Source organism: Erythrolamprus reginae, chromosome 6 (genome assembly GCF_031021105.1).
Source record: "Erythrolamprus reginae isolate rEryReg1 chromosome 6, rEryReg1.hap1, whole genome shotgun sequence".
Taxonomy (NCBI): Eukaryota; Metazoa; Chordata; class Lepidosauria; order Squamata; family Dipsadidae; genus Erythrolamprus; species Erythrolamprus reginae.
In genome coordinates this window covers 8363922-8378211 of record NC_091955.1, presented here as the reverse complement: position 1 = coordinate 8378211, position 14290 = coordinate 8363922, and the positions used below count along the sequence as shown (strand labels likewise).

The window sequence follows — 14290 nt, the reverse complement described above, 5'->3', positions numbered from 1 at the left end:
GACAGAGAGGGGAAGGAAGGAAGAGAGAGAAAGAGGGAGAGAAATAGAGCGAAAGGGAGGAAGAGAGAGAGATATTTTTTTTGTCCAAACTTTTTTTAGCCCCCCACTCCCCCCCCCGCTCAATGTGCCCCATAATTTTGTATATGTAAAAAATGTGCCGCAGCTCAAAAAAGGTTGAAAATCACTGACGTAGAGAAAAGCAGAAAAGTTTGTAAGAAGAAGCCATTTTTCCCATAGGAATCAATGTAAAAGCAAATAATGCTTGCAATTGGGGAAACCACAGAGAGGGTGGAAGCCCTGTTTCCTCCCAGGAGATTCCTAGAGAGGCCCCACAGAGGCTTTCCCTCACCTTTTCCAGCCCTGTTTCCTCCCAGGAGATTCCTAGAGAGACCCTTATCTTTTCCGGTTACATTTTCAGAGGCTCGGGTTTGTAAGTGGAAAATGGTTCTTGAGAAGAGGCAAAAAAATCTTGAACACCCGGTTATTATCTAGAAAAGTTCATAACAAGAGGCATTCTTAGATAGAGGTACCACTGTACTGCCTTTGTGGGCCAGTGGCGAGGCATTGGTGGCAGCAGCAGCGGAGGGGGGGGGAGAGGGGATAATTTGGGGCAGACATGTAGAAACATAGAAGTCTGACGGCAGAAAAAGACCTCATGGTCCATCTAGTCTGCCCTTATACTATTCTATCTTAGGATGGATCTATGTTTATCCCAGGCATGCTTAAATTCAGTTACGGTGGATTTATCCACCATGTCTGCTGGAAGTTTGTTCCAAGGATCCACTACTCATGTGTCACTTTCACAAATGCAGCTATGCGCAAAGCTATCCCACTAGTCCGGAAAGGTTGGGGTTTTACAAACGCAGCTGCATGAATGTATGCACATGAATTTGCCCCGGTTCCGCCCGCCACTCAGGCCATAGACTGGAAAGTTGAGGACTCCTGTTTTAAATTAATCAGGGTTTAATCGGGAGCAGACCGTCAGCCAGAGTGTAATCTAGCTTCCCTTTGTAAGAGCAGGCCTCTTAAAGGGTGGACCTGAATATCTCTGCTGGATGGAACATGGTGTGCTTAGACACAGATTAGCTCTGCCTAAGAAACAATAAGAACAAAAAAATCCCTATCATTTGTTTTAATAATATTAAATAACTTGGACAACTTCAAATCCTTTAGGTCTAGAGATTCTTAGTGATCCAGGTCATGGTTCTCTCCTGCTTTTTTCAGGAGGTCACTAGACTTTCTTGTCTTTTTCTTTGAAGACTTTTCGCTTCTCATCCAGGAAGTTTCTTCAGCTCTGACTGGACGGTGGGGAAGGGAACAATTAATATTCCTTGCAGACGGGCTGACCATTTGCATTTTTTTAGAAGCACTTGGAGGTTTTATCTGTGTCCACCGGGTGGCCTCAAGAACTCTGCAAGGAATATAAATCCTTCCACTCCCCACCATCCAGTCAGAGTTGAAGAAGTGAAACCTTTTACAGAAAAAGACCAGAAAATCCAGTTGCCTCCTGGGGAAAAAACCCCACACATCTTTACAATCCTTTAGTGTTTTAATAAAATAATAGGAGGCAAAGCCAGATGTGATCCTGTGAAAAACTCCTGGTGCACAGAGGTGTCCTAACAGGATTTAGGAGAATTTGCACAAGGGAGCCCCCTGCTGGAAGTTTGCCTTATGTTCATTGCAGGAAATTCCCCGGGAATAATCGTGCAATAAATATATGCCTTGATTTTTCTTTCGGATAAAAATAAAAAATGCTATAGAGCCAAACCATACTCGAAGTATAAGCAAGACGAAGTTGGACCTTCCGTGTTACTTACGGCAACATATTCCCCAAAACCATGAGAGAATTGAGGGGCTGGCGATGGTTCTTCGACCACTACTCTGTGGTCGCTACTGAAAATTAAAATAATGGTGCACCGTTGTTGATATTCTTTTTAATCACCTTGCGTTGGCCAGTAAAGCTGTCATTCTAATGTGAATTATTCCAATGCATTCTGATACTTGTGGGCATTAAAAGTGGGTGGTGATTATTCTGTTGTGAAACCCGGTCCCTTCTCTATAACGTGGAAAACAAACGCACAAGTCTTTATGCTGCGTACTAACGCTCAGAAACTGCTTTATGGTTGTTATGGTTTAGATGTTCTAATCCCCCACATGCCAAAGACGAAGGTGATGTAACGCTTCACCGAGTTATATGTACTGAAAGTCCAATTAGGTCTTTTTCTCCACTTCCTTTCCTGGGTGGCATTAAAATCGTCAATGGCCTCCCCTACTCCAACAAAGAGATGTGCCATCCTGCCTTGACATTCAAAATCTAGCTTTCCCTAGAAAGAAGATACATACCTCCAGAAATCCTCACCTTGCATGCGCTGTTGACTCTTAATTTCGGAGATGAAGGACCAGTGTAATGTGTATTTAAGACACATAATTCTCAGCCAGTTTGGTTTTCTTTGTGTTTGACCTCAAGCCGTTTAGTTTGCGGTGCCCTTTGTTAAATTATCAACTGCTCTGTATTTTAATGTATGCGAAACATTTGCCGTGTTTATATTTATTTGAACCTTCAGCCTGTTGTTTTTGTTATGCCTTCCAATAATGTTACTTCCGAGGTCATTAAAATATACATCTTTTGAGTGAGCCCAAAAGTCTGAGGGATTTATTTTGTCAACAAACAAACAAAAAAAACCCCGATGGCTACATGAATGAGAGATGGAGAATGACAACGTCAGAACGGGATGCAATATGGTTATAGTATTTTTCGCAATATAAGACACTCCAGGCTATAAGATGCACCTAGCTTTTGGGTAGGGGGGAAAATCTGCCTCTGCCTCCCAGCAATTTGCCTCTTTGCAGCAAACGGCCCAGTTAGCTTTAGCACAGCCTGATTTAGTGCAAGCAGCTGAGTGGCGGTTGGATCGGCCTATCGGAATAAAGCTATTCCAGGCTGCGGGGGTTGCCGCCACCCATCGTAGCCTCTTTGCTAAAATTGTTGACCTCCGCATGCCCCATTTTTGACCTTCGCATTTTCAGCCCATACCAGGCAGAAGGGATCGCTCTTTGGTGGTGATCAGTTGTGGCAATCTCTGCCCCCTGGAACAAGCTGAAAATGGGACACACAGAGGCCAAAAACAGATTGCATGGAGGTTAAAAATGGGGTGTATGGAGGCGGCAATGGGCGCCGGCAACCCTCACAGCCTGGAACAGCTGATTGGCGTTATCCCGGGAAGCCAATCCAACCGTCAATCAGCTGCTCGTGCTAAATCAAGCTGTGCTGAAAGCGAAACTGAAACAGGCTGTTTGCTGCAAGGAGACAAATTGCTGGGAAGCAGAGGCGGATTTTTCCCCCTGTGCTAATCAGGCTGTACTGAAAGTGAAAGTGAAACTGAAACAGACTGTTTGCTGCAAGGAGACAAATTGCTGGGAGGCAGAGGCGGATTTTTCCCCCTGTGCTAATCAGGCTATACTGAAACTGAAAGCGAAACTGAAACAGACTTTTTGCTGCAAGGAGTCAAATTGCTGGGAGGCAGAGGGGGATTTTTCCCCCTGTGCTAATCAGGCTATACTGAAACTGAAAGCGAAACTGAAACAGACTGTTTGCTGCAAGGAGGCAAATTGCTGGGAGGCAGAGGTGGATTTTTTTCCCCTGTGCTAATCAGGCTATACTGAAAATGAAAGCGAAACTGAAACAGACTGTTTGCTGCAAAGAGTCAAATTGCTGGGAGGCAGAGGCAGATTCCCCCCCCTGTGATAATCAGGTTGTACTGAAACTGAAAGCGAAACTGAAACAGGCTGTTTGCTGCAAGGAGGCAAATTGCTGGGAGGCAGATGCCTGAGGGTGGGCTGGGCTTTATCAACATCTGCTTCATAAGATGCACAGACATTTCCACCCGCTTGGGTGGGGGAGTGCGTATTGTACACCGGAAAATACGGTAATTTTTAAAGGAGAACACGAGGGTGCATTGAATTGCAACAGGAACATTTTAATACATATATCTTTCTTTCTTGAAAACATTTATGTTGTCTTCCTGGAGAGACAGATTGGAGGAGCAGAGTAACATAATAAACACTCATAAACACATTTTCAATTGGTAACTAATTCAAAAAAATAAACAAGAATAGAAAAATACATAGCGTCTTCTCATTCTCTTTGTGTTACCATTATTTTTTGTATGCAGTAACAAAAGAGTCAACAATAGGATGTGGAATCCTTTTTTTTTTGTCTTGAAGCTGCATTTTCATTCATCTTCAGGCAGCTGTTTTGACATAGGTAAGAAAGGGCATCTCTGAGGTTATTGCACCTACAAAGCCAAGCAGAATATTTATTTATTTATTTATTTATTCGATTTTTATGCCACCCTTCAACTTAGACTCAGGGCGGCTTACAACATGTTAGCAACAGCACTTTTTAACAGAGCCAGCCTATTGCCCCCACAATCCGGGTCCTCATTTTACTCACCTCGGAAAGATGGAAGGCTGAGTCAACCTTGAGCCAGTGATGAGATTTGAACCGCTGACCTACACATCTACAGTCAGCACTCTACTTGCTGCGCCACCCCGGCTCTATAATAACCATTGACTTGAATTCTCCAACATGCCCTGTTCATCTACATAGCTGATCGTTCCCCTTATCGTTACCCACATTGTTTCAAAGAACAGTTTCACAGCACATGTCATTCACACTAATAGTAGAGATCAGTGAAAGGCTAGCAAAAATTTTACTACCGCACTGTGGGCGTAACTTACGCAGGAAGTCCTGCATTTTCTTTCAACAGCTTTCAGTGCAAATTGGGTGCTCTGGGGTGGAGCCCCAGTTTCGCTACCCCACTGCATTCCCCCCCAGTAGTGGGCGGCCAAAAATTTTACTGCCACACTCTGGGGTGTGGCTTATTTTATGGGTGTGGCTTAATGGTCATGTGATCAGGTGGAAGTGGCTTGAACTGTTAAGTCCTCGACTTACAACCTTACCAATATCGTTCGCTGGGATGACAATTTGCTTTGTGTTTTTCACACTCTCCTTCCTGGGTCCCCCCCCCCCACAGGCTGGGTAGTTAGGCGAACGGGTGCCGCCAGAAGCATAATGCTGCCAGCACCGCTTCCACCCACATCTGCTTGCACCTCAGGCGGGAGGTGGCCGTGTGAGGCTGGAGGGGAGCCGGGCAGGAGGGAGGGAAGCTTGTCCGAGGCCAGGAAGGAGGAAAGAGGAAAAAAGCAAGGAGCGCAGACGTAGCAGCAGCAGCAGGGAAAAAAGTGAGAACCGAAACCAGTAATCCAGTAAATGACAGCCGCCGATCAGCTGGAGCTGCGCACGCATCTTCATTTCCGCCGGTGGAACTGCGTTCCACCCCGTCCTGCCTGCTGCCCACCCCTGGTAGGGATACCATAAAGGAAAGCCATGAACAATGAACATTAATGCATTCAGAAGCTAGGCCTGTGGCGCTGTTGGACATAGGTTGACTCAGCCTTCCATCCTTCCAAGGTCGGTAAAATGAGGACCCAGATTGTTGGAGGGGCAATAGGCTTACTCTCTGTAAACCACTTAGAGAGGGGCTGTAAAGCACTGTGAAGCGGTATATAAGTCTAAATGCTATAGCACTAACTTCATGGACAATGTGCTAAGCCTGTTTGTACTTTTGGATTAGCAGCTGGAAAATCCCTGCTTTACAATCTCTCTCCCCTTCTGTGTGTGTGTGTGCGCGCATGTGCGCGCATTTCACTAACTTGTGTCCGGTAATGGGCAGCCAAAATTTTTACTGCCACAATGTGGGTGTGGCTTATTTTGTGAGTGTAGCTTGATGGTCATGTGACTGGGTAGGAGTGGCTTGCCAGCCCTGTGACCAGGTGGGAGTGGCTTGAACGATCATCTTCGTTCAAGTGAACTGTTAAGTCCTCAACTTACAACCTTAACAGTGTCGCTCGCTGGGGTGACAATTTGCTTTGCTTTTCCCGCGCTCTCCTTCCTGGGTTGCCCCCCCCCCACAGGCTGGGTAGTTAGGCGAACAGGTGCTGCCAGAAGCATAACGAGCCGGGGTGGCGCAGCAGGTAGAGTGCTGTACTGCAGGCCACTGAAGCTGACTTGTAGATCTTAAGATCAGCGGTTCAAATCTGATCACCGGCTCAAGGTTGACTCAGCCTTCCATCCTTACGAGGTGGGTAAAATGAGGACCCGGACTGTGGGGGCAATAGGCTGGCTCTGTTAAAAAAGTGCTATTGCTAACATGCTGTAAGCCGCCCTGAGTCTAAGGAGAAGGGTGGCATAAAAATTAAATAAATAAATAAATAAATAAATAAATAAATGCTGCCAGCGCCGCTTCCACACACATCTTCTGCTTGCACCTCAGGTGGGAGGTGGCTGTGTGAAGCTGGAGGGGAGCCAGGCAGGAGAGAGGGAAGCTTGTCCAAGGCCAGGAAGGAGGAAAGAGGAAAAAAGCAAGGAGCGCAGATGCAGACGCAGGGGAAAAAGTGAGAGCCCAGCCGACACCAGTAATCCAGGAAGTGTCATCCGCCAATCAGCTGGAGCTGCACACGCATCTTCATTTCCACCGGTGGAACTGCGTTCCACCCGTCCTACCTGCTGCCCACCCCTGGTAGGGATACCATAAAGGAAAGCCATGAACAATGAACATTAATGCTACGCTTTTGGCCTGCTTGGAAAACAAAAAGTAAAGGAATTGATTCCCGAAATATACTCACTGGGGGCCCTTGTACACCAGGAGCACCTTTTGGACCTGTGACGCCAGTTGGAACCTGTTGAAAAGCAAAATGAAAACAGGAAATTGGGATGGTTTTCCATGCTCTTTTCATCGCTGATCTATGTAGCATCATTTTGTACAGCAGCAGCAAGTCTTCCCCGGGTTTTCCACTCACTCTGATAGAACTTCTCAGCATCCATTACCCTGGAGGGGGAATCACTAACCCCCTCAGAGAGGGTCCGCAACTTGGGCATCCTCCTCGATCCACAGCTCACATTAGAGAAACATCTTTCGGCTGTGGCGAGGGGGGCATTTGCCCAGGTTCGCCTGGTGCACCAGTTGCGGCCCTATTTGGATCGGGAGTCCCTGCTCACAGTCACTCATGCCCTCATCACCTCGAGGCTCGACTACTGTAACGCTCTCTACATGGGGCTACCTTTGAAAAGTGTTCGGAAACTTCTGATCGTGCAGAATGCAGCTGCGAGAGCAATCATGGGCTTCCCTAAATATGCCCATGTCACACCAACACTCCGCAGTCTGCATTGGTTGCCGATCAGTTTCCGGTCACAATTCAAAGTGTTGGTTATGACCTATAAAGCCCTTCATGGCACCGGGCCAGGTTATCTCAGGGACCGCCTTCTGTCGCACGAATCTCAGCGACCAATTAGGTCCCACAGAGTGGGCCTTCTCCGGGTCCCGTCAACTAATCAATGTTGTTTGGCGGGACCCAGGGGAAGAGCCTTCTCTGTGGTGGCCCCGTCCCTCTGGGACCAACTCCCCCCAGAGATTAGAATAGCCCCCACCCTTCTTGCCTTTCGTAAGCTTCTTAAAACCCACCTTCGCCATCAGGCATGGGGGAATTAAGATATTCTTTCCCCCTAGGCTTCTACAATTTATGTATGGTACGTTTGTATGTATGATTGGTTTTAAAATAAGGGTTTTTAGCTTCTTTAGTATTGGATTGTCGTATGTTGTTTTTACCACTGTTGTTAGCCGCCCTGAATCTACGGAGAGGGGCGGCATACAAATCCAATAAAATGAAATGAATGAATGAATTCAGAAGCCATGCCTGTGGCGCTGTTGGACATAGTACTAGCTTCATGGACAATGTGCTCAACCTGTTTGTACTTTTGGATTAGCAGCTGGAAAATCCCTGCTTTACAATCTCTCTCTCCCTCTGTGTGCGCGCATACGCGCATTTCACTAACTTGTGTCCGGTAATGGGCAGCCAAAATTTTTACTGCCACAATGTGGGTGTGGCTTATTCTGTGAGTGTAGCTTGATGGTCATGTGACTGGGTAGGAGTGGCTTGCCAGCCCTGTGAACAGGTGGGAGTGGCTAGAACAATCATCTTCGTTCAAGTGAACTGTTAAGTCCTCAACTTACAACCTTAACAGTGTCGCTTGCTGGGGTGACAATTTGCTTTGCGTTTCCCGCGCTCTACTTCCTGGGTCGCCCCCCCCCCCCAACAGGCTGGGTAGCTGGGCGAACAGGTGCTGCCAGAAGCATAATGCTGTCAGCGCCGCTTTCACCCACATCTGCTTGCACCTCAGGTGGGAGGTGGCTGTGTGAAGCTGGAGGGGAGCCAGGCAGGAGAGAGGGAAGCTCGTCTGAGGCCTGGATGTAGGAAAGAGGAAAAAAGCAAGGAGCGCAGATGCAGCAGCAGCAGCCGCAGAGAGAAAAAAGGACAGCCTGCACTCTCCTTCCTGGGTTGCCTCCCCCCCCCCCACAGGCTGGGTAGCTAGGCAAACAGGTGCTGCCAGAAGCATCAATGCTGCCAGCGCCACTTCCACCCATGCCTTCTGCTTGCACGGGCAGGAGAGAGGGAAGCTCATCCGAGGCCAGGAAGGAGGAAAGAGGAAAAAAGCAAGGAGTGCAGACGTAGTAGCAGCAGCAGCAGGGAAAAAAGTGAGAGCCAAGCCGAGATTAGTAATCCAGGAAGTGACAGCCGTCAATCAGCTGGAGCTGCGCACGCATCTTCATTTCCACCGGTGGAACTGCATTCCACCCCATCCTGCCTGCTGCCCACCCCTACCTGTGACCATCAGCATCATGCAATAGGGAGAAAAGTAGGAGAAGCAGGGGGAAGAATCCCCACAATGATTAGACATCAAGAGCGATTGGACCATTTAAATATTAAAAGTGTGACATCCTGGAACTGTCATGCGATACTCACAGGGGGGCCAGCAGACCTAGTGGCGCCAGTGGGTCCGGTTTTGCCACGCTCGCCCTGAAACGGAAGGAGCAGTCAGAAATGGGAAGGAGCCACGGCCACACCCCTCAAACTGGCCACAGTTAAGAGATAAGAAATAATTTAACCCAGATGCCAAAATTAGAACTACAGTATAAGGTTTTAGTGAATGATTGTTGGTGTGAAGACCAACCGCTTCCTTTGTATGCGCAGCAAGGGAAAACTTGTTGGATCAGTGAGTCCTAATGTTCATTTTGGATTACAGTGGTAACTCTACTTTAAGAACTTAATTCGTTCCGTGACCAGGTTCTTAAGTAGAAAAGTTTGTAAGTAGAAGCAATTTTTCCCATAGGAATCAATGTAAAAGCAAATAATGCATGCAAACCCATTAGGAAAGAAATAAAAGCTCAGAATTTGGGTGGGAGGAGGAGGAGGAAGAAGAGGAGGAGGACAGTCACTGCCCAGAGCGAAGGAAGCATTACTTTTCTCTGGGTGCTGGCAGAGGTTTATTCCCTCTCCAAGCGCCCAGAGAAAGGAAAATGCTTTGTTTGCTCTGGACTGCCAAAGCCTCCTCAAGCGCCACCGAAAGGCTCCTCTGGCAGCCCAGAAAAGCCCGAGATGGCCAGGATTAAAGGGGGAATGGCAGGAAACTGGCCGGGCCTTCGTGCCACTCTCAAATTTCCTGGGAAATGTTTCCGGGCTCGGGTTCTTAAGTAGAAAATGGTTCTTGAGAAGAGGCAAAAAAATCTTGAACACCCGGTTCTTATCTACAAAAGTTCTTAAGTAGAGGCGTTCTTAAGTAGAGGTACCACTGTATATGCATCAACATTTGTATGTGGAAAAGATTAAAAAAAAAACTTTTCACAAAAAAAGAACCTGGCAACAGTTGGCCAATTTCAATAGCCCAGATGTGGGATCTTGCACTTCTCTCTGTTAAATACCATTCTGTTAGTTTCATCCCATTGTTCAAGCTTGTCTAGTACATCTAGTTGGGGTGGCACAGCAGGTAGAGTGCTGTACTGCAGGCCACTGAAGCTGGCTGTAGATCTGAAGGTCAGCGGTTCAAATCTCATTACCGGCTCAAGGTTGACTCAGCCTTCCATCCTTCCGAGGTGGGTAAAATGAGGACCCAGATTGTGGGGGCAATAGGCTGGCTTTGTTAAAAAGTGCTATTGCTAACATGTTGTAAGCCGCCCTGAGTCTAAGGAAAAGGGCGGCATAAAAATTGAATGAATGAATGAATGAATGAATGAATGAATGAATAAACAAATAAATAAATCTACATATATTCCTATGCTACCTGTAGGAGTTGAAATTGTTTCCTATTAGGATTTCTAAACTGATGTGGGCTAGCCTTAGTCTTTTCCCCCATTTATCTCAAACAAACTTAATTGGAAGGTTTCACAACGACAAGCCAACTTACAGGGGCACTACGAGTACCAGCAGCTCCACTTTGGCCAGGGGGACCTGATTCACCCTGTAGGGATAGAAAGTGTTCTGTTTCAGGCTGGAGTCGTCTGATGGTTGAATAATAATTGCTTCTGAGATGCTTAATTTTCAAACAATAACACTTCAATTTATTTCTTCTACTTAATTCTAGTAAAATACAGTTCACTCCGGAGATAAATAGGTCATTTATCTTTTAAATTACTCCACTGGCTGCTAGAAAGCATTCTTTAAATCTTAGGCCGGTTTCTGCTGATTAGAAAGGCAATAAAAAAGCAATAAATCACACAATAGAAAACTTACATCTTGGAACTAAGAGGCAAACTGCCATGTTGGCCAGATGACAAATTTCACAAAGCAGCTTCTGCTTTTGTCCAATTCCGGATGTGATGTAATTAATTAATTACTTAATTAACTTACGCTCTAAAATGCATCTCAAGACTTCCTCCCACCAAGCTCTTCTAACCTTCTCTGCTCTCTTCTGAATTTGGGATCTATCCATCTGGAATCTTGACAGCTCGAGCTATCCGAAGGAACATCTGTCTGCATGCTATCATTTGAAAGCTGCTCTCCCATCTCAGCCTCCTCCTCACTAAAATTCTCTTCATCTCCTAAATCAGGGAAATTGACAGGTTCCATTGCACCTTCCCCTTCTGGGTCCGAGCATTAAAAAAGGCGGACAGACAGCACACACAACAGAAAAAAGGAAAGTAAGACCGCGGAGTGTTTGTTGCTGAAAAAGAATCTCTTCCGCCATTGCCAAAGACAGTAGCTCAGAACACAACTATGGCTAATGGCTAGTTTCTCAGTGTCACTGCAGAATTCTGCAATTCTATAGTTTTGCTTAGCTGCTAATGTCTAATTTATAATCCACTGGGATCAAGAAGGATCAAGCTACCAACCCATCCCCCACAAAGTTGCTTTTTCAGAAGAATTATTTTGTTGCCCCTGACCACTACCCTTTCAATGATTAGAGACTATTTGACCTTCATGTAGATGCAGTTGCACTGAGCACTGCAATCAGCGTGTAATCCTCAATCCTCAATGGAACTGCATCTATACGGAGGGAATTATGCAGAGAAGTACCCCAACACTTTGTAGAACATAGAACATAGAATTCTTTATTTTCCAAGTGTGATCGGACACACAAGGAATGTGTCCTTGGTACATATGTTCTCAGTATACATAATTCAATCTACTTCCACAACTAGCAGCTATTTTGAATCTATAGAAAAAACGTAGGAAAGACTACATGTTACACTGGTAAGTATCTATGTTGTATGTGCTAAATGGGCATTGATAATTAAAACTTACTTGGTTGCCTCGTTCTCCACCATCGCCTGGAGGGCCTCCGGGGCTGGGAAGTCCCTGAAAGGAGGAGATTATTTTGGTATTAGGAAGGCTCACTTCATCCTCTTTGAGAAGTAACATCCTGCCCAATGAAGGGCTACCAAAAGTTTTACTACCACACTGTGGGAATGGCTTATGCAGGACACCCGGCATATTCTTTCAACATCTTTCAGTGCAATCAAGTGCTCTGGGGTGGAGCTTCATTTTCGCTACCCCACTGCTTTCCCCCCAGTCCGGGCATCACCTCTGATTCTGCCCCATCTAAGTGGATCCATTAAAGCTTGGTTGGGAGAACTGGCGCTCGACGTATGGTTCAACATTGCTTTCACAGACGCTGTAATAGATCTAGGGTTCCACAAAATGCTCCCTAAAATACCTGATTTCTGTTGTGCAAAACCCATCTCCTAGGAACTCCTAGATATTATCCCATACAGACACTAATATATCAACCTAGGGATATTCATCATGCAAACACAGAATGCCCAGTGCAAACTAATATACTTCCTGAAGTAAATTTTGCCATCCGAAAAAATGATTTCATTGGAAATCACTGTCAGTTTTTCTGCAGAATTCTGCTGTACTATAAGTCCAGTGTCTCAGGGTCACTGCAGAATTCTGCAATTCAATAGTTCAGTGTTTCAGGGTCACTGCAGAATTCTGCAATTCTATAGTTCAGTGTCTCAGTCTCACTGCAGAATTCTGCAATTCTATAGTTCAGCGTCTCAATGTCACTGCAGAATTCTGCAATTCAATAGTTCAGCATCTCAGGGTCACTGCAGAATTCTGCAATTCTATAGCTCAGTGTCACTGCAGAATTCTGCAATTCAATAGTTCAGTGTCACTGCAGGATTCTGCAATTCTATAGTTCCGTGTCTCAGGGTCATTGCAGAATTCTGCAATTCAATAGTTCAGTGTCTCAGGGTCACTGCAGAATTCTGCAATTCTATAGCTCAGTGTCTCAGGGTCACTGCAGAATTGTGCAATTCAATAGTTCAGTGTCTCAGTGTCACTGCAAAATTCTGCAATTCTATAGCTCATTGTCTCAGTGTCACTGCAGAATTCTGCAATTCTATAGTTCAGTGTCAATGCAGAATTCTGCAATTCTATAGTTCAGTGTCTCAGTGTCACTGCAGAATTCTGCAATTCTATAGCTTAGTGTCTCAGTGTCACTGCAGAATTCTGCAATTCAATAGTTCAGTGTCTCAGTGTCACTGCAGAATTCTGCAATTCTATAGCTCATTGTCTCAGTGTCACTGCAGAATTCTGCAATTCCATAGCTTATTGTCTCAGTGTCACTGCAGAATTCTGCAATTCTATAGTTCAGTGTCTCACTGTCACTGCAGCATTCTGCAATTCAGTGTCTCAGTGTCATTGCAGGATTCTGCAATTCAATAGTTCAGTGTCTCAGTGTCACTGCAGAATTCTGCAATTCTATAGTTTCGCTTAGCTGCTAATGTCTAATTTATAATCCACTGGGATCAAGAAGGATAAAGATACCAACCCATCCCCCACAAAGTTGCTTTTTCAAAAGAATTATTTTGTTGCCCCTGACCACTACCCTTTCAATGATTAGAGACTATTTGACCTTCATGTAGATGCAGTTGCATTGAGCACTGCAATCAGCGTGTAATCCTCAATCCTCAATGGAACTGCATCTATATGGAGGGAATTATGCAGAGAAGTACCCCAACACTTTGTAGAACATAGAACATAGAATTCTTTATTGGCCAAGTGTGATCGGACACACAAGGAATGTGTCTTTGGTACATATGTTCTCAGTGTATATAATTCAATCTACTTCCACAACTAGCAGCTATTTTAAATCTATAGAAAAAACGTAGGAAAGACTACATGTTACACTGGTAAGTATCTATGTTGTATGTGCTAAATGGGCATTGATAATTAAAACTTACTTGGTTGCCTCGTTCTCCACCATCGCCTGGAGGGCCTCCGGGGCTGGGAAGTCCCTGAAAGGAGGAGATTATTTTGGTATTAGGAAGGCTCACTTCATCCTCTTTGAGAAGTAACATCCTGCCCAATGAAGGGCTACCAAAAGTTTTACTACCACACTGTGGGAATGGCTTATGCAGGACACCCGGCATATTCTTTCAACATCTTTCAGTGCAATCAAGTGCTCTGGGGTGGAGCTTCATTTTCGCTACCCCACTGCTTTCCCCCCAGTCCGGGCATCACCTCTGATTCTGCCCCATCTAAGTGGATCCATTAAAGCTCGGTTGGGAGAACTGGCGCTCGACGTATGGTTCAACATTGCTTTCACAGACGCTGTAATAGATCTAGGGTTCCACAAAATGCTCCCTAAAATACCTGATTTCTGTTGTGCAAAACCCATCTCCTAGGAACTCCTAGATATTATCCCATACAGACACTAATATATCAACCTAGGGATATTCATCATGCAAACACAGAATGCCCAGTGCGAACTAATATACTTCCTGAAGTAAATTTTGCCATCCGAAAAAATGATTTCATTGGAAATCACTGTCAGTTTTTCTGCAGAATTCTGCTGTACTATAAGTCCAGTGTCTCAGGGTCACTGCAGAATTCTGCAATTCTATAGTTCAGTGTCTCAGTCTCACTGCAGAATTCTGCAATTCTA

At 45.4% G+C, this 14290-nt stretch overlaps 1 protein-coding gene across 1 annotated transcript in view; it reads right to left on the bottom strand.

Annotated features, from left to right (window-relative positions):
• Positions 1–4245: 4245 nt before the first annotated feature.
• Positions 4246–14290, bottom strand: part of LOC139168926 (collagen alpha-1(I) chain-like) — a 77905-nt gene continuing 67860 nt past the window's right edge. The window contains exons 29-34 of the mRNA XM_070754704.1: positions 13587–13640; positions 11638–11691; positions 10301–10354; positions 8863–8916; positions 6688–6741; positions 4246–4295 (exon numbers count right to left, since the gene is read on the bottom strand). Of these exons, the coding sequence (XP_070610805.1) occupies positions 4287–4295; positions 6688–6741; positions 8863–8916; positions 10301–10354; positions 11638–11691; positions 13587–13640 (279 nt within the window). The 3' untranslated portion in view covers positions 4246–4286. The remainder of the gene's footprint in view (positions 4296–6687; positions 6742–8862; positions 8917–10300; positions 10355–11637; positions 11692–13586; positions 13641–14290) is intronic.